We start from the raw sequence: 19,966 nt of genomic DNA, 5'->3' as shown, positions 1-19,966 counted from the left end.
TTTTCTTTTCTTGAAAGGTGTTATTAAAACCGTATAGAAGTATGGGTCAAGTGGCATTATCTAGAATAAATGTGTATATGTGTGGGGTGTGTATTTTTGGGTGGGCTGTGGGCGGAGCCAGAGGCAAGTGAAGCAAGATTGGAAACATATCGTTGGTAATTAGTGAAGCTGGCTGGTGGGTACTTTTCTCTACTTATATCTATCCTTGAACATTTTGTAATGTACAGTAAAATAGTAAATCTATGTTGACAGTGTGACAGTAGTGGTAGTAGAAGTAATTAGGAAATTCCAGAGGGAAATGTTAAAGGAATAACGCTGTCAACTTTTGTCCCAGTTACAAGTCAGGTAGGATGTCGTCACAGTACATCGCAGAAAGGTTTTCGAGTGTATTTTTCATTGGAACGTTAGGTTGAGACTGACATCTTTACTGGTTCTCCTGCAGCTTATTTATTTATTTGTTTTTCATTTTTTATTTTTTTTTAAGATTTTATTTATTTATTTGACAGAGAGAGAGAGATCACAAGTAGGCAGAGAGGCAGGCAGAGAGAGAGAGAGAGGGAAGCAGGCTCCCCGCTGAGCAGAGAGCCCGATGTGGGGCTCGATCCCAGAACCCTGGGATCATGACCTGAGCCAAAGGCAGAGGTTTTAACCCACTGAGCCACCCAGGCGCCCCTGTTTTTCATTTTTTAAAGATTTTACTTATTTGACAGAAAAAGAGATAGAGTGAGACAGGGAACACAAGTAGGGGGAGTGGGAGGGGGAGAAGAAGGCTCCCTACTGAGCAGGGAACCCAGTGTAGGGCTCGATCTCAGAACTCCAGGATCATGATCTGAGCCGGAGGTGGATGCTTAACGACTGAGCCACCCAGGCACCCCGCCACCAGCTTTCTTTTTTTTTAAGATTTTTATTTATTTATTTGACAGAGAGAGATCACAAGCAGACAAAGAGGCAGGCAGAGAGAGAGGGAAGCAGGCTCCCCGCTGAGCAGAGCCCGATGTGGGACTCGATCCCAGGACCCTGAGATCATGACCTGAGCCGAAGGCAGTGGCTTAACCCACTGAGCCACCCAGGCGCCCAACCACCAGCTTTCTTAAAGAAGGTTTTTAGCTTTCCTCCAGAGGTCCCCTATCAAATGAACTTAAATTTGTTTTTGCTTTAGATATGGAAAATCATTAGAAATATGTTAAAGCTGCACATTCATATTTTAGAAAATTGCAATTATACCCTGTTCTCAATAGCCAGGTAATTAATGGCTGAATGGAGGTGATATAATGGTCAGAAGGAGAATACAAGTTAAAAGATAACTCAGAACTGCCAGTGAAATCAAACTAGTTGGGTAGGGTAGAGATAGATTTAAAATACTTGAGGTGGCTGAGACTAGTACCAAAATTGATTTTGAATTTGCTAATACCTCATTCTTGTAGTCACCTAGTCTCCCCTCTCTTGTTGCTCTCTTCCTCTTCAGACTGACTGAAAACATTGTTTATTTGATTCCAGTTTAGGGAGTTTACTCTTTGGCTAGTTCATGAGTTATTTTTATCATCTTGGCAGATCCTGTGCCATTGTTTTATTTGGCTAACCTACCAGTGAACATACCAGAAGACAGAAAACAGATAAAACAAAGGTTTCATTCAGAATTGCCCAGAATGTTGATATTTCTTACGATTTTTTCTCATTGAACCAATTCGTAGAGTCTTGGTAAGAGATTGAATTGTTTTTGTCTTATTTCACTTGAATAACTTGAGATGGGCATAACTTTCCTATACACGTGTATGCAGGCGCACACACAATTTCCCTTTTCTATAGTGTAATGGCCATTGTTGAAGTTATGTTCTTTGCCTTCCTTCTTCCCCTGCCCAAACCGTTTTTAATGATTTTCCAAGCCTTGATGCAAGTCGTAGTTTGCAAGTTAGGTGTATTCCCACCGAATAATTACTATCATACCTCCTACGAGGCAGTGAAGAGGTTCCTTAGTTGTGATAGACTGTGTTCCTTAGCTCTGTTGTGTAATGCCAGCAATACTGTATTTCATTGTTTCTAACATGCATATTTTTAACATCACTAGAGTCCAGAGGTGTCTTACAGTGGCTGATGACCAGGTGGCAAGCTATAGTGTGTTGTCATTGCCTAGTACAGTCGTGATGTTATTCCTGTGGCATGACTGGTTAGCTATGCTACTTCGGTTTTTTTTAAGCAACAGATTTAAGAACGTTTTAAGGAAGGTTCACAAATACTGGTTGTTGTCTGAAAAGCTTCGATCAGAACACTCTCATAAGATCCAGATTGTATCAGCATTAACACATGCAGTTACCTTAAGGGTATCTCAGTGATCTGCAAGGAATTCCGAGGGACGCCGGTGGAGTAGAATATAGTCATAAGAAATACTTGTATCTCCAGAGCTCTTAGTGGCATTTAGGGAGATGCCATGAAACATATGCATTGATGACTGAGTGAAAAGTGATTCAGAAGATTTTACTGTATATTTAAAAGGAGTATGTTTGCCAGTTCATTTTGCTTGTATTTTTTTGCTAGGCATGCAGGAATAAGTAGTGATATGTTAGGTTGTATCATTAACTAAGTGTGTTTTTTTTTTCCTTCTCAGTGGTACACAGTTAAATTACATCAGTGGCATTTTAGATTCGGTGAAATATGGTATCTGCTTTACAGTTTATAGATGTTTTCACAGCTAAGAAATTTTAATTTTCTAAAAACTATTACTTTAGGGTCACCTGGATGGCTTAGTTGGTTAAGCGTCTGCCTCCGCTCACTCAGGTCATGATCCCAGGGTCCTGGGATCCAACTCCCATTTCAGGCTCCTTGCTCAGTGGGGAGCCTGCGTCTCCCTCTGCCTGCCACTGCCTCCTGCTTGTGCTCGCTCGCTCTCTGACAAAAAAATAAAATCTTTAAAAAATACTTTAGTTTTGAAAATTACAAACTGAGAAGTCTTTTGGTAATTGAGAATTGGATGTAATGTGAATCAAAAATGAGTGCACTTGCTATTTAAAACAACTACCTAGTGATTAGAAAAAGAATAAAGCATAAATATCAGTATTATAGCCATCAAGCTAATTTAATGCCAATTGAAATATTGATTATTTGTTGTTGACATGTTCTGGTTTTAAAAAATGACCATTTATTTTCTACTTGGAAAGAAGGCAATGGAGAGCATTTTTTTCATTCATAAGACTTTAATAATTCCTTTGAAATCCATTAATTTGTTCTTTTTTCCCCATAAACTATATATAGTAAATATATTTTATTTTTATTATTTTTAAAAATTTTTATTGTTTTAAAATTTTAATTCCAGTATGGTTAACATAGAGTGTTATATTAATTTCAGGTATATATTATAGTGATTCAGCAGTTCTATACATTGCTCAGTCCTCATCATGAAAAGCATACTCTTTGATCCCTATAATTTATTTCACCTGTCCCCCCCACCCTCCTTCCTCTGGTGACCATCAGTTTGTTCTCTGTAGTTGAGTCTATTTCTTGGTTTCTCTCTCTTTTTTCCCCTTTACTTGTTTTGTTTCTTAAATTCCACATATGAGTGAAATCATACGGTATTTGTCCTTCTCTGACTTATTTCACTTAGCCGTATACTCTAGCTCCATTCACGTGGTTGCAAATGGCAAGATTTCCTTTTTTTAATGGCTGAATAATATTCCATTGTATGTATGCAGCACCACTTCTTTATCCATTCATCTATTTATGGACACTTGAGCAGTTGTATATAATGCTGCATAGGGGTGCATGTATCTTTTTGAATTAGTGTTTTTGTATTCTTCGAGTAAATACCTACTAGTGCAATTACTGGATTGTAGGCTAGTTCTGTTTTCATTTTCTGAGGATCCTCCATACCGTTTTCCACAGTGGCTGCAGCAGTTTGCATTCCTACCCGCAGTGCACAAGGATTCCTTTTTCTCCACATCCTCACTAACTGTTGTTTGTGTTTCTGATTTTAGCCATTCTGACAGGTGCGAGGTGATAATCTTTCTGTAGTTTTGATTTGCCTTTCCCTAATGATGAGTGATGTTGAGTGTCTTTTCTTTTATCTCTTGGCCATGCGTATGTCTTCTTTGGAGAAATGTCTGTTCATCTTCTGCCCAGTTTTTAACTGGATTATTATTATTATTATTTTTTGGTTTTGTTTTTTGTGTTTTTTTTTTTAGTGTTGAATTTTGTAAGTTCTTTATATATTTTGGATACTAAGCCTTTATCAGATATGTCATTTGCACATATCTTCCACTCAGCAGGTTATCTTTTAGTTTTGTTGATTGCTTCCTTCGCTGTGCGAGGAAGTTTATTTTAGTGTAGCATTAGCAATTTATTTTTGCGTTAATTTGTTCTTTAATCCCCAAACTTTGTTTTCCCTCTTTCCCATCCCCGGTATTTGAATGTGTTTTAAATAGGAGCTCCTACGATAGATTAATACAAAGAGGTACAACTTTATCGTTTATAAAAAGGAAAAAGATTCATAGTATGGCAAGATGTTAGTATCTTTAATTTTAATGATGCAACATTTTTTGGTGCTTTTCTAACTTGTGAAATATAGTGTTTCTTAAAAGGTCTGTTTCCTCTTTGGATTGGTGACTTTAGGATGAAGATTTTGTGATTTCCAGGATAAAATAAGAATATGTATTGGATCTATGTAATGGAAATTAGACAAACGTATTGTCGGTCTTGGAGAAAATTGTTTGATTCCCCAACAGAGAATTTTAAAATTATTTTTCTCTCTTATGGTTCTAGGGTTATGCACCACCACCTAAAAATGGGATTGAACAGAAGCGCCCTGGACGTCCTTTGAATATTACATCTTTAGTTAGGTTATCCTCAGCTGTGCCAAACCAAATTTCCATTTCTTGGGCATCAGAAATCGGAAAGGTAAAGACTCTTCTGGTAGCGCGTGAAAGTGATCTCACTAGAAGTTGATTTGTCTTGTCTTAGCTCAGGGTACTAGCTCTAACCTATTAGTTTTCTGATCTTAATTCCTGAAAAGCAGTGATTTTCAATTCAGGAGTGGAGATGTAGGGATTCTTAGGGTTGAAAAGTTCAAGATGTCCTAAATGTCATCTCTTTATTTTCTTGGAAAAGAAGTGAGTGTAATTACAGTACTTCTTAAGGAAATGCCTTAATCACAATTGTGTTTATGTATGTGTTTAAGTAGGGTTTTAAGAAACTGGAAACTTTGGGTAATGTTATGTATTTATGAAGAGGGACAAAGCTTATCAGACTTTGAGGAAAATGGTTAAATGTGGTTGGAAATAATCTGTTCCAGCTTTTACACGAACAGCTGTCACTTCAGATAATTTGGGAATCTCATATGAAAATACTTACTTAAAATTACATTATTTTCCCAATACCTGTAGGTTGATGAACCTGGCTTTCTACTAATTCCTCGTCTCAAATGTGTTATGTTAGTTATGGGATACTGACTAATACAACAAGGGATTTCTGTTTTACAACTATTTTTTTATATATAGAAATAATAGAATGTCAAAAGAGATTTCAGTTAATTTCTGAACATCAACTTTAATCTTGCTATTTCATTGAGGTAAAGGGTAATATTCCTATTTTATTGACAGAGAAATTGAGTCATATGTTCATAGCAGGAATTTTTGGTCGTCACACCAAGGCAGTTGCGGAGTTGAGGACATAAAGAATAGCTTTGTATTAATATTTGGACTAAAAAAAGTATTACTATCTCTCTAATGATTGTTTTCTTGAGCTCTCAGTTTTGAATTTTTACCATAACTTGTCTGTATTAACATAGGACACTGATCCTAATATTTTTCATTTGTACAAACTGTGCAGTATAGTGATGCATTGGGTAAGGATTCAGAAAATCTTGACTTAGTCCCATCTTGGCCACTGATTGATTTTGGCAAAGTTGCTTACTCTGCTGAGACCTGTTTAAAGATAAGTAAAATCTTGCAAATGCAAGGGTCATTGGTCAATGCAAATGAGCAGGTATTAATGCTTTAAAGCTTATGGGAGAAATTTGAATAGAAGAATGTATCTTTTTGACGTAATTATTAGCATATATTTTTGAGTAAACGATTGTAGACATTGAAGACCTGGCAGGGTTTTTTGCTATGTAATGGGATTAATATACTTTCCTTGTAATTAAAATGCTTAATTGACTTAAAATATGCATACTGTATTGAGTATTCAGATACTTAAAAAGACTGTTGAAGGACATTAAAATGATATTTACAATATTTGGCTTGATAACTATTAAAAGTATTTTGTTTATTATAGGATCAATTGAATGAATATGTGTAGTGAAATAGTAAGATAGATTTTTAGCATGTAGGTAAAATTCTATTTCATCTCTTCATAGCTCTATAAATAGCTAACGAAGGTTCCTTTGTGCCAGATCTAAGAGGTATGGGATTGGATGCTATTATTTTCTGGCCTTGTCTTTTTGATTTTTATCATTTCTTCGTGTGTCTTAAATACTACAGTAGCTGTCCCTTCCCTAATAAAATGTGCGTTTGGAAACAGGGGTTAATTTGTCAAAGTTTTTCTCCGAAGAAAGCTGATACTGGGTTCATTTGAAGATTTGTTCAAGGCCACCTCAAGAAGAGGTGGTCTCTTCTGTCAGAATTAGAACTTTGAAACTCTGGATTTGAAATGTTAATTCAGACCACTGGTGTTTAAACTTTGTTTCTGCAGTGGAACCCATTCTTCAGTGAAAATATTGTGACAGTCCCATTACATGAAAACAAAATTTTAGTTAAAAGTGGGCATTCTGGGAGGGTACATTCTCATTCGTGCCATGATGACCCTAGGATAATCAGTTATGCTAAATTAGAAACACAGTTTGAAAACTACAGATCTAAGATATGTTATCTTTCACATGGATGTTTTAAAGTGATAAATGATTGAGAAATACCTTTAATGTGATTGAGTTTTATCTTCCCTAAAATAGCTAAGTTGATTTTGTTCCCTTCCCAGTCCTTGACCTTCCTGTGAAAGTGATTTTGAATGTTATATTTAGAAACCAGAGTTTCTTAGACAGGTATTTTATGTAAATAGGCTATTATCTCTCATCTTTAATACAGATTATCTTTCTTTGTAGAATTACTCCATGTCTGTATATCTTGTACGACAGCTCACATCAGCCATGTTATTACAGAGATTAAAAATGAAAGGTATTAGAAACCCTGATCATTCCAGAGCACTAAGTAAGTAATGTTTGTAAGACTGAGCATTTGAGATGCTTTAATGGAAAAAAAAAAAAAAAACAACAAAAAAACCAAGCCTCAAATATACATCAATACAGGGATAATTTGTGAAGAATTATTTAAAAAAACCTTAAATAATTTGAGTTAAAAATACTCTTATGAACAGAGCCCTATAATGAAAAGCCCTTCTTGGAAATCACTCCTAAGGATCAGTTTTATATCCCAACTGGTCTGATTTTTGGCTTTGTTATGAAAACTTATTTAGGTAAATGTCAGGTTGATGGTAATTTTGATGCATATGTTGACTCGCAAATAGGAATGCAAGTCTTCAGAACCTCCAGTGTGTAATGCAATGTACATTTTAAAAAATTCTAAACGAGAAAGCTCTTTTTGCAAAAGAAGTGTTGATATCTATCAATAATATTTGACTTCTCAGAGGTTTTATTTTTTACTTTGCTTTCATAATGTATAATAATAAAGAAAAAGTCTAACTCAGACTGTAAATAATTCAGTAACTTAATTTAATTGAACAAGACATTTTTCTGGGAAAGACAATATTTTTCCCCCAGTTACTTAACGCTGGATGAACTGGAAAGGAGAAAAGAATCTACAGATTGAAAAGGGAGCCAAGTAGAGCTGTTGAAATGGTTTGCATTTCTTGTACTTAAACCATTCTCATCTCATTAAACAGCAGAGTAGCGGTCTTCCTGCCTAGAGCTGGAAGACAAGGAAGCACTTCCCTCCGTTTTTTCATCCCACTGCAGTTCCAGTTCCCATTTCCTTGCCTTTTCTCTATGATGGTGTTGAGTGTTAACCACCTAGAGGCCATGCATATGTTTGTGACCTCGTAGAGACTGTAACCTGTATACATTACCGGGAAAATCAAACTGCAGAGGAATTAGCACATCTCTTGCAGTTTTCAGTTGTCAAAGGAAGTATAAGAGTATTTGGCTTTTTTGGTTTACAAACTTAATAGTTGTTGGAAACAACCAGTACCCTTAACAAAAAGTCCTCTGAGTGTGTGTGAGGAAAGCACTGAAGCTCCAGGTACAGCTCCTTTGCAAGTTCCTTTCCCAATTGTTATATTGTTCTTCAGTCTTACATAGTTGTCTGTTTTGAAACTCTTCCTTACCTGCAATTTTACTTCTAGAAAGAAGTTATTTTAAAAATGCAATCAAACATGTGAATCTAGAGTTTGCAAGTTTGTAGTTCTTTAACCTAATACTGAAAGTATGATTGTGTTTTTACATTAATACTTAACATTTTGGGGGTTTTTTGTTTGCTTTTTGTAGTTTCTTGACCTACTCAAAGTGTTTGGGAAACTTTAAATAAGATGATATTTATTTCTGTAATCCTGTTCGGAATATCACAGTTAAAAAAATTTTTTTTAATTCTTTTTCTTTTTAAAGTTAAAGAAAAACTTACTGCAGATCCTGATAGTGAAATTGCTACAACTAGCCTTCGGGTATCCTTGATGTGCCCTGTAAGTAAAGCAAAAAAACATTCCGGGGTGTTTCACTTTTTATAAATGACTAATTTTCCTATATAAGTAAGTGTGGGAATGAATGATACGTTATGATAGAATTCAGAACTTTTGTCATTTTCCCATTCAGGAATTTTAATGATTAAACATAATTCTAAAGAATGCAGATGTTCTTCAAACAATGACTAAGCAAGGAAAGATCTAAAAGGGTATTGTTTCAAAAAAGGAAGAGAGTTTAGGTTCAGAATAATCTGTCACAGTTTTTTTTTGCTGTAGATAGTCCACAGCTAATAGTAAATATTTAGAGAGAATAGAGAGTTGGCTCCTTTTATCAGAATATAGACTGTGTTGAAAAATAGCAGTAAAATTACTATCACCTAATAAATGCTAATTGATGGTTCTGGTTTAATGAATTAGAATGTTTGAGATGTCTTTATCTGTTTGTAATGCACTTCTAAGTTGCATAATAATTTTATGTCTCTTTATATAGAGACTGTGGAGTGGAAATCGGTCAGCAACTCTCAGATCCTCCTGTGTTCTTGTTACTGAGCTAATTTTGGGGAGAAAATACCGAGGACTTGATAAGAACTTGTCAGAAAGTTAATAGTCTACTTTGAGAGATAAAACTAACTCACATGAGAAAACGAAGGCATACATACCACATGTAACCTTGCTAAGCATAGGGAGAGGTCAGGAATAGTGGATGAAGGCTTCTCTAAAATCAGTACTGGTGGAGGGGAACCTTTCCACATGCAAGGAACTTTATGAGAAGAGTCATGGAATCAGGATTGTAGTTTTGGGAGAACCTCATGACCAGCCGCCATCGTGAGAAATGTACAGTATTTAAGTGGAGAGAGAATTGTGTCAGAGAGAGGGAGAGAGAAAGGAATAATTTGTTGAGTTCCCATGATGTGCTTCTTAATTTAACTGTCTTAACAAACCTGTGTGGAAGAGTTGAGGGAACTGAGATTAAAAGTGGTTGGATAACCCACATCACACAGTAGCAAAACAAGGATAAAAATTTTGGTCTTCTGACATTATTCCAGATACCTTAAAAATATACCATAATACCAAATTGGGCTAAAATATAAATATCCTTGTTATATGAGCTCACCTCTCTGTCACCCTGGAAAGTGATGTTTGCAGATCTCTTTCTTTCTGAATTTATTTTTTAATTATCATTAACTTAAACTAACTTAGCTCTGTTGAAAAGGAATAGAAGTGCATGAAATTGGATTGCTTAGAAATGGTGAACCTGTGGTTGTCAGATCCAGAGAGAAGAAAGTCTCCTGTTTCAGTGGGGGGGGGGCGAGCATTGATGCCTGAAGTGGTGGCAGAGGCCCAAGAGGGCTTGTGTTTGGACCCAGGACCTCCTCTTCTACCCCCATGCTATGTGCAGACCTTGAGACGTGATTTCTTTTGAGTGTCTTCACATTACTCTTTTCCTCCCTCTCGTGTTAAAATGGATGTTAAATTGAAACACAGGAGATTGCCATTTTGTTGGTCAAAAACAGTCGTATATTGATAGTTTTCTTACAGTTTAATCCTAGTATATTGAGCAAATGTTGTTTACTGGCTATATTCTAGGCATAATCACTACATGGGAAAGGAATTCATGTTACCTCTATGTTTTAGTAGCACACTATTCTGTCAGTAAGAAAGTGCTTCTGGATAGCTTACCTAAAGAGTTCTAACGGTTACATGATTCCATTTTCTGTCTTGTCTCCTTGACCTTGTTTTTTAAAGTTTTTTTTTTTTTCTGTTTTTGTTTTTTTAAAAACATTGTGCTATTCTGTATGAGAACAACCCAAACAAAACATAAGAGACTGACATACTAACAGATTCTCAGATTTTCAAAATAGTGGAAGTGGTATATCAGAGCGGTTAAGATTCCTTCTATATAAGAATAGGGAACAGTTCCTTTTCACTAAGTCTCTTTTGCAGATTGTCTTTTGAGCTTTGAAAAAAATCACACTACTTGATTTTTTCAGCACTTTCTCAGAAAAGAGTAAGTGGTACTTTCCAGGCTGTAGTAGTGTTAACACAAAGTTGAAGCTAACTGTAGTATATGATACATGTTAATTAGAACACCAAACAGATGTTTGATCAGATTTAATAGATGGGTGACAGAAGTTAGATGATGAGAGGAGGAGATAATACCAGTATTAGCTGAAAAGAGCAGAAAGGAGCGCAGCCTATTGGCTGCAGAAGTAGCAGCGGATCCGGAGTGGTGCTAGGAAATACAGAAGCACAGAGTGGATCATAAGCATTTGGAAGGATGAGACATGAACCCTGGGATAAGGAAGCTATCAGAAAATGATAGCTGCCAGGTACTGGAAGAAGTGTTTGTCCCATTTCACAGTATATTTGTAAAATGATTCAGAGTAGACTTGAGTCTGGGGAGTGGGGAGTGCAGTCCAAAGCCTCTGTCCTTGGGACTTACAGAAGGCAATTTTACTGTTGTTCGAGGGAGGGATCTAAGTGTATATAATTATATTTCTGAACAGTGTCTGAATTTTACAGTTTTTAAAATTTATCAATTTTAGTGATATCAGCTAGTGATTTTCTGTCTTTCCTGCAGAGGTGGGCTGGTGGCTGGGGGATAGAGAAGGGGGCTAGGTTTGATTTTATCTTTTAAGATTCTGACTCATATATAGTTTGGATCCACTGATGTGGGTCATTTTTACTATATACATTCTTAATTTACGTAGATGCATTTAGGCTACAGGGAAGTGAAAATCAGTTTAGGTACTCTGTACATAACATTGCACTCTGATGTTCATAGCAACATGATCCACAATAGCCAAAGTATGGAAGCAGCCCAAGGGTCCATCGACTGATGAATGTGATATATTACTCAGCCATAAAAAAAGATGGAATCCTGCCATTTGTAATGACATGGGTAGAGCATGAGAGTATTATGCTAAGCAAAATCAGTCAGAGAAAGACAGCTACTATATATGATATAATTCATACATGGAATTTAAGAAACAAAACAAATGGGGTGCCTGGGTGGCTCAGTGGGTTAAAGCCTCTGCCTTTGGTTCAGGTCATGATCCCAGGGTCCTGGGATCGAGCCCCGCATCAGGCTCTCTGCTCAGCGGGGAGCCTGCTTCCTCCTCTCTCTCTCTGCCTGCCTCTCTGCCTACTTAAGATCTCTGTCAAATAAATAAAATCTTTTTTAAAAAATTAAAAACAAAACAAAACAAATGAGCAAAGGGACAAAAAGAGAGGCAAACCAAGAAACAGACTCTTAACTATAGAGAACAAACCGATGGTCACCAGTGGGGAAAAGGGTGAGAGGATGTGTGATGGGGAATTAAGGGTACATCACACTTGTGATGAGTACCAAGTAATGTTTGGAAGTGTTGAATCACTATATCATAACATCATAACACTATATCATAACATCTGAAACTTAGATTACACTGTATGTTAACTGGAATTTAAGTAAAAACTTAAAAAATATTTTACTAATCAAAAAAAGTATTGCATTATTTAGGAACCATTCCTTCCATCCATCCGTCCATCCATCCATCCATCCATCCATCATCTGACTAAATAGAATTTAATGCATACAAAGCTGCTTTTGTTGACACACCATGATCAGTGTTAGGAAATTAATCAGATTTGGCCAGTTGGTAATAAATGCTTTTTTTAACTTGAGAAATGCTCATTAACTTTTGTGAGCCACTAGGATTAAATTTAGGATCAGCAGCTTCTATAGTTGTGAATGTTTTCAGTTCTCTGTATCGTGGAAATTCTAAGGCAGTGACGGGAGAGATGAAGGTGGTACCTAAGAAGAAGAAGAAAAAAAGCAAGTTCCCAAAGCATGGCTCAGGGATACTTGGGGGCCCTGAGACTCTTGGAAGAGGCTCACAAAGTCAGAGCAATTTTTAAAATAATACTATGATGCAGTTTGTCTCTTTTCTGTTATTCTCTCATGAGTAGGCAGTGGTGTTTAATAGGGATTATCTGACTATTGGTAATGTCAGTGTTCCAAGGGTTGATGTAGTGTGTATTTGTGTGTTCTTGTGTTTTAAAAATGTCTGCTTTAATTGCTACTACAATAAATATTGGTAAATATAATCTATATATATAAAAACTCCTTGAGATTCTCAATGTTTAAGAGTGTGAAGGGATTCTGAAGCCAAAAATATGAGAACTAGGAGCCCCCACCCCCTCCAAAAAAATCATAGTAGGCTGAGTTAGAGCATTATTTAAAGGAAACAAATTATGGAAATTGACAAATAGTAACTACTTTATTATAAAATTATTCAAATAGAACAGACATTAAAACTTGAAATTGATAAGATCTCTTATTCAAAAGTAATGCTACTAATAGTATGAAATAAATCTTTCTAGACTGAACTTTATGTTCATAGTTGTGTATGTTTATTGGAAAAAATTGTATTGTGCTACATATACTATTCTGTGGTTTACTGTTTTAAAATTAACAGTATATTTTAACTATTAATATCTGTAGATATGTCTTATTTTAATCATACAGGCATTTTGTTGATTGGGTGTGGTGTAGATTAACTTGTTCAACCTTTTTAGTGATTATTTAGGTTGTTTCCAAATAAAAAGCAACGATGAAAAATTCCTAAGCAAAACACTAGCCAGTGGAATCCATTACTTTAAAAAGAATCCGGTATTTTACAAGAATAATACATGATAATAAAAGGATACCTCTTAGGAATGCAAGTATGGTTTGATTTTAGAAAAACTGTGAAAATTGTTTATATTAATAATGGGAAGGGGGTCAGGAAATTCCTGTGATCATCTCTTTAGGGTGCTGAATAAGCATTCAGTCAGCTTCCATTCCTAATAGAACAAAAACTCTTAGCAAAATAGGAAAAGGTGGATAATTGGAACCAAGAACCAGCACCATGTGTGATGTTGTAAAGCTAAGAGGAGTCCCATGGAAGTAAACATTTGTGTTTGCATTAGAGCTCCACCAGCTGGGTCTCAGTGAGTGTGTTGTTTGTGGCCTCACGTCATCTCAGCATCTTTATTTCAAAAGCAGAAATACAGATACTAGTCTTTCTGCAGTCCTAGGGCCGTTAGGAGAATTCTGTGAAATGTATGTAAAAATCCTTAGCGCCCAGTAAGATTCCACATGGCTTAGGAGAAAATCTGTTATTAAAGGAAGGGAAAATTTGGAAGCAAATATTGTAAGAAAATGAAATGCCTTAGGTTCTATTCTTTTTTTTTTTTTTAAGACATCTATTTATTTATTTGACAGAGAGAGATCACAAGTAGGCAGAGAGGCAGAGAGAGAGAGGAGGAAGCAGGCTCCCCACTGAGCAGAGAGCCCGATGCGGGGCTCGATCCCAGGACCCTGAGACCATGACCTGAGCTGAAGGCAGAGGCTTTAACCCACTGAGCCACCCAGGTGCCCCCCTTAGGTTCTATTCTTACTTTTTTCTTCCTTAAATAATAAGTTCTGTTGTGCTGTGTACTTGCACGAATCACTGTAACTTCCAAGATCCCTTTTAGAATTCTAGTTAAACACTCAGATGGAGTCAGTATAGCACAGTGATAAGATATGGACTCTGGTGCCAGAGCTGCTCAGTTCAGATATTGGCGCTGCCACTTTGTAACTTTGTAATGGTAGTCATTACTTAGCTTCGTTGTGCCTTGGTGTTCTCAGGGTGGGAGTGGGGGAGACAATAATGTCTCTAGATCAGTCATACAGTGCATTTGTTAGGTTTAAATATAAAGTGTCACTTCATAATATAAAGTCACCAACATCGTGCCTTCTATGTAGTAGAACTATACAAACAATAGTTATTGCTATGCTGACAACTTGGCTAAATTAATTTTTTTGATTACGAAATAAACAAATGTTCATTTTGGAAGAAAGAAATTATAGATAAACCATAAAGGCGGGGGGGGGGGCGTACCAAACAGGAGCATTCTAAGACTCCTACCCCTCAGGCAAAGTTAACAGTGTAATTTTGCTGTGAATTTTTCTAGACGTTATAGTTCCCATAAAGAAGTCCTTCCTGCTTCCCTTTCTTTCCCATTGCTGTTTTTCTAGTCTGTCTGTCTTTGTTCTGTCATCTGATCAGCAGATTCTGAGCACATGCTGCATTTTAGGTGCTGTGCTGTGACACTTGGATTACAGTGGTGAGCAGTGACATGGGTCTTGTCCTTGTGGAGTTTAGAGTCTAGTGGGAGAAACAGATTTTCTATCCGAATAACACACAGCTGGTTGTAAGCTGAGAGATTTTCTGTAAGGAAGTACATAGGGAGGGCTGTTGAAAGGCTATAGCGACAGACTCCATCTAATCTGGGTGTGTGTCCTGATGTTGGCATACCTCTACCAGCTGGAATAAGAACTGAACAGAGCACTGTAGTTATATAAAAGTATATTGGAATATCAGCACATGTGATTATACATAAGTAAAAAATTCTCATAAGTGAAAAATATATTTGCAGTTCACATCATCATATATATGAGGCTGACTTAATATAGAGCTGCTGTAGATAGATACCAAAGACTAAATGGAAAATGAGAAAAGGTTATGAATAGACGGTTCTTAGAAGCACAAATGACTCTTAGAAGTAAAAAAGAAGCTCAACTGAAAATAAGGGAAGTGTAGTTCACAACAAAATGGGTTTTTTTTCACCAATCAGGTTGGCCGAGATCAGAGTTACAGCACTGTGTGTGCAAGGTTGAGGGGAACCAAGTGCACTGATACACATATGTGCGTACATCAGTAGGTAGGCAACTTCTGTGGGAGACGTTTTGTCAGTGTGACAGAAATCATAAATGCACTTTCCCTTTGACCGCAAAATATCACTTCTAGGAGTCCGTCCTGTAGATATTTACTGCAGCATTATTTGTAGTCATAAAAGATTGGAAACAATTTAAACGTCTGTCACTAGGGCAGGGTACTAGTTAAATAATGAGCCTTCATATCATACGCTTCATTATCAGTTATGATACCTTCATATCATGGTAGCTTTTTGTGTTCTGGTATGTATGAAACAGTCACCAAGGATATTATGTGATAGTTGGTACAGAATTGTGTGGATTGCATGCCACCATTTCTGGGAAAATTTTTAAAATACATACTTGGTTATGCGTAGACCCAGTGCGAGTACAAGCGAGAGATGGGCAACAGTGGTTCCCTCTAAATAGGGGAACAGGTAAGAAAGAGTCACATTTTTCTTCCTGTGAATTTGTATGTTGATTCTTTTAAAAATGTGAAATGGGCTTTTAAAAATCATAGGGCCATCAGTGAATACAAGTGAAATATGTAGGAATCTTGATAAATTCTGGTTTGAATTTTTTCATTTTGATTTTCTCATAAGATCTTTTCAGACTTTTATGAGTGATCCTTGCCTTTGAGGCTTTATTCTCCTTTCTGAAAAGTTTCCCCCTATTGTCTTCCCTGTCCTGTAGTTAGGGAAAATGAGGTTGACAATCCCGTGCCGCGCAGTGACTTGTACACATCTGCAGTGTTTTGACGCTGCTCTTTATCTGCAAATGAATGAGAAGAAGCCCACCTGGATCTGTCCCGTGTGTGATAAAAAAGCTGCCTATGAAAGTCTCATTTTAGATGGGTAAGTGTATCCCAGCCTACATGTTAGCGTATGTAAACAGTCAGTACAGCCTTATATACATTTTAGTCTAGCATTGTGTTACCCTTTGTATTTATTGTTGGGTTTCTGTACTATTAGGTTTGTTAAACTCAGAGGGGCATTGGTCTGTTGTTTTCTTGTAGTGTCTTTGTTTTATTTTTGTTTTAAGATTTTATTTACTTGTGTATTTTAGACAGCATGAGCATGGGTTGTGGGGAGAAAGGCAGAGGGAGAGGAGAGAGAGGATCTCTCAAGCAGACTCTGTGCTGAACATGGAGCCCTGCATGGCGCCCAGTCCCACGACCCGTGAGATCCTGACCCAGGCCAAAACCAAGACTCAGACGCTCAACCCACTGAGCCACCCAGGCATCCCCTTTGTCTCCTTTTAATACCACCGTAATGTTGACCTCATGCAAATGAGTTGGGAAGTGGTGGTATCATGTCTTCACAAATATTTGGTGAAATTCCCTAGTGAAGATGTTTGGGACTGGGCTTTTCTTTGTGGTAAAGTTTTTAAGTACAAATTCATTTTCTTTAATATACCTGGGTTTCCTCAGGTTATCTATTTCTTTTTGAGCCTTAGTGTGGCTAGAAGTTTGTCGATTTTATTGCTCTTAAAGCCCCAGCTTTTTGTTTTCATTGATTTTTTTGGTTTTTTCTATTTCGTTTGTTTCTTTTCTTTGTTATTTCCCTTTTCGTGTTTAATTTTAATTTTTTTTCTGGTTTCATTAGGTAGAAGCTGAGGTCATTGATTTGAGTCCTTTTTTAATATAGGAAGATTAGTGCTATAAATTTTCTTCCAAGTACTGCTTTAGCTATATTCCACAAATTTTATTATATTTTCCTTTTTGTTCAGTTCTAAATACTTTCTAATTTATGTTTTTATGTGGGTTTTTTTTTTTTTTTTGTCTCACTGGTTGTTTAGTTTCAAAATATTGGCATTTTCCACATATTTTTCTGAAGATGATTTCAAATTTCACTATGGGCATAGAACATAATTTGTATGCAGAGTTATTTTAAATTTTTTCATGTCCCTAATCCTCCTTTTCCCTACCTGATGATCCTTTTTTCTTGAGAATAAGCTTATAAATTATTTTTTGTATAATAACCTTTATATTTCCTTATGTTTGTTTTATATGTTGTGTTGGAAATTGTTCTTACTGGCCAATCCCAGTTAGGAGGCTCCAGGTGTCTTTCTGTTTAGTCACTGATTTCTTAGATGATACTCAGTAAGTCACTTATGTTGCTCATTAAAGATCTAAAACCTAGGAGGAGGGGATGTAGTAGTTGTTGTAAAATGTGAAGTTATTGAAACACCAAACAAAAAAGATAGCATTATTTTCATCTCCAAGGCAGTATATGTATTACTTTGTTAGTTCACCGTTGAACAAAGCCATTGATTACATTTATGCACTTCTTAATTGGTTCATAGGCTTTTTATGGAAATTCTCAATGACTGTTCTGATGTGGATGAGATCAAATTCCAAGAGGATGGCACTTGGTGTCCAATGAGACCGAAGAAAGAAGCTATGAAAGTGTCCAGCCAGCCATGTACAAAAATAGAAAGTATGTGCAGAATGGCTACAGAGAACAAAGCAATGAGACTCCTACAGTGTTGATTTTATTGTTAACCTTGGCCGCTAGAACTATATTTGGAGCTCAGTTTGCGAACTTTATCTTTTGATCATCTGTTACATATGTAATTTCCCCCAAATGATTTTTACTCTTTCCTTCAGAAATGTGCTAAAGTTTATACCATCTTCTAATTAGCTTTTTCATAATATATTTTTATATGTAAAGTAAATGAAACAATATCTGAAGTTATTTTAATATATGGTGTTTGTTACAAAATGAAAAGTTATAAATGACATTTTTTTTTTTTAAAGATTTTATTTATCCACTTGACAGAGAGAGATCACAAGCAGGCAGAGAGGCAGGCAGAGAGAGAGGGAAAGCAGGCTCCCCGCCGAGCAGAGAGCCCCATTCCGGGCTTGATCCCAGGACTCTGAGATTATGACCTGAGCCGAAGGCAGCGGCTTAACCTACTGAGCCACCCAGGCGCCTTATAAATGACATTTTTATGGACGATTTTTCAGGATTCTTTGTAGAGTACCTTTTGGGGGAACTGCCAGTGGAGGTGTGCTTAGAGAGGCGGAATCCATCAGTGGAGGTTGGGGGCAGGTGCTCACAGGTCAGTTGCTTTTTAAAAAAGTGAACAGATTGTTTCCATTTCTTTATGGGAAGGAATTTGACCATTGCCTTGGTTACCTAGGATGTATACTCAGCTCCCTCTACCCAGCCACACTGAGTGGAGAAACTTAGGGCAGTACCATAATTGAAACCTGTAGGTGAACTTAAAGTTTTCTTTTTATCTGATATAGTCCACTCACTACATTTATGCTTTGTGCTGATTATGTTTGACACTCTTCCAGTGTAATGAATAATGGGTACTCAAGAGTAAAAAGTGAAAGATTCATGTTAATATTAATCGTTCTCCTAGGGCACCTGGCTGCCTCATTCAGTATGAATGAAACTCTTGATCTGAAGGTCCTAAGTTCAAGCCCCACATTGGGTGTGGAACCTACTTTAAAAAAATTCATTCTCCTGTGATTGTTATTGAACCTACAGGTAGAATTACGATCAAGGTTTCCCTTATCTTTGAGAAGAATAGTGATATAGTTGATTAGTTGCTGCTTTTCCATTATCAGCCAGCATTAGTTTTCTGTTAAAGAGATTACAGGGCATAATGTAATTTCTGTGAACTGGTGTGTTAACATATAGTATATGAGGGCAGAAAGGAGGACCTAAGTGATTAATAGTTGATAAGAAAAGCTTTAACTGTCTGAATAATTTAAAAGAGAAGTTTGGAGTTTTTTCAGCTCATGAAGGTTTAAATTTTTATCAGGTTCTGGCTTATGGTGATTATCCTGACATGAGTACTGTTGCTTTGCTAGAGTGAAAGTATCTGATTCTGACTTAACAGTGCCGCACATCTGTGAGAATACACAGCCCATGAAGCCACTTACTCTTGCCTGTGGCTGAGATTGGACCCCTAACCCTAGGCTGCCTGTAAAATGACTGCTTACCTGGGGAGGCAGGCAGTGTGAGCAGCAGGATCTGAGCACGTCCTTTGGCAGTCCTGTGGACATAAGAGCATGCTGTCCGAAGGAGGCTTAGACGCTCTGGCCATGAATAGAGCTTACTTTCTGTCCCCAGATTAAGCAGTCACTTTATAGACAAACGTCTGGAGTTAAGGAGTTTGTCTCTATCCATTGGGCAGAGTATGTGTCTTTACTGGTTGTATATTCTCCTGGACTTGCTCCACAGTTAAGACTTAAGGTTAGAGTTTATTTGTGTCCCACCTTTGATTTTTTTTTTCTTTTACTTCTCTTCCCCACATCAGGTTCAAGTGTCCTCACTAAGCCATGTTCAGTGACTGTAGCCAATGAGACAAGCAAGAAGAAAGTGGATGTTATTGACCTAACAATAGAAAGCTCTTCTGATGAAGAGGAAGACCCACCTGCCAAAAGGAAATGCATCTTTATGTCAGAAACACAAAGCAGCCCAACCAAAGGGTTTGTTAATTTATAGTTCACTATTGTTTATTACACTTGGAACTAACTGTTCTCAGTACAGGTTTGTAAATGTCTCTGAGAGTTGCATAACCATAGAAGGCTATTTTCATTTGCCTTTATTC

The 19,966-nt window shown here is 36.8% G+C and overlaps 1 protein-coding gene across 5 annotated transcripts in view; it reads left to right on the top strand.

Moving 5' to 3' along the window:
* LOC111142425 (protein inhibitor of activated STAT 2) overlaps positions 1-19,966 on the top strand; it is a 90,991-nt gene that overhangs the window by 53,111 nt on the left and 17,914 nt on the right. For all 5 annotated transcript variants that reach the window (XR_002640262.1, XM_022495489.1, XM_022495490.1 and 2 more), the window contains exons 6-11: positions 4,750-4,884; positions 7,085-7,190; positions 8,600-8,673; positions 16,091-16,251; positions 17,702-17,835; positions 19,673-19,844. Coding sequence is in view for 4 of the 5 variants with exons in the window: in XM_022495489.1 (XP_022351197.1) it covers positions 4,750-4,884; positions 7,085-7,190; positions 8,600-8,673; positions 16,091-16,251; positions 17,702-17,835; positions 19,673-19,844 (782 nt within the window). In the remaining variant the exon portion in view is untranslated. The remainder of the gene's footprint in view (positions 1-4,749; positions 4,885-7,084; positions 7,191-8,599; positions 8,674-16,090; positions 16,252-17,701; positions 17,836-19,672; positions 19,845-19,966) is intronic.

Source organism: Enhydra lutris, unplaced genomic scaffold (genome assembly GCF_002288905.1).
Source record: "Enhydra lutris kenyoni isolate GAN:26980312 unplaced genomic scaffold, ASM228890v2 scaffoldscaffold8, whole genome shotgun sequence".
In the NCBI taxonomy this organism is placed as follows: domain Eukaryota; kingdom Metazoa; phylum Chordata; class Mammalia; order Carnivora; family Mustelidae; genus Enhydra; species Enhydra lutris.
Note: the sequence above shows the minus strand (reverse complement) of the source record. Positions and strands in the feature narration are given on the sequence as shown.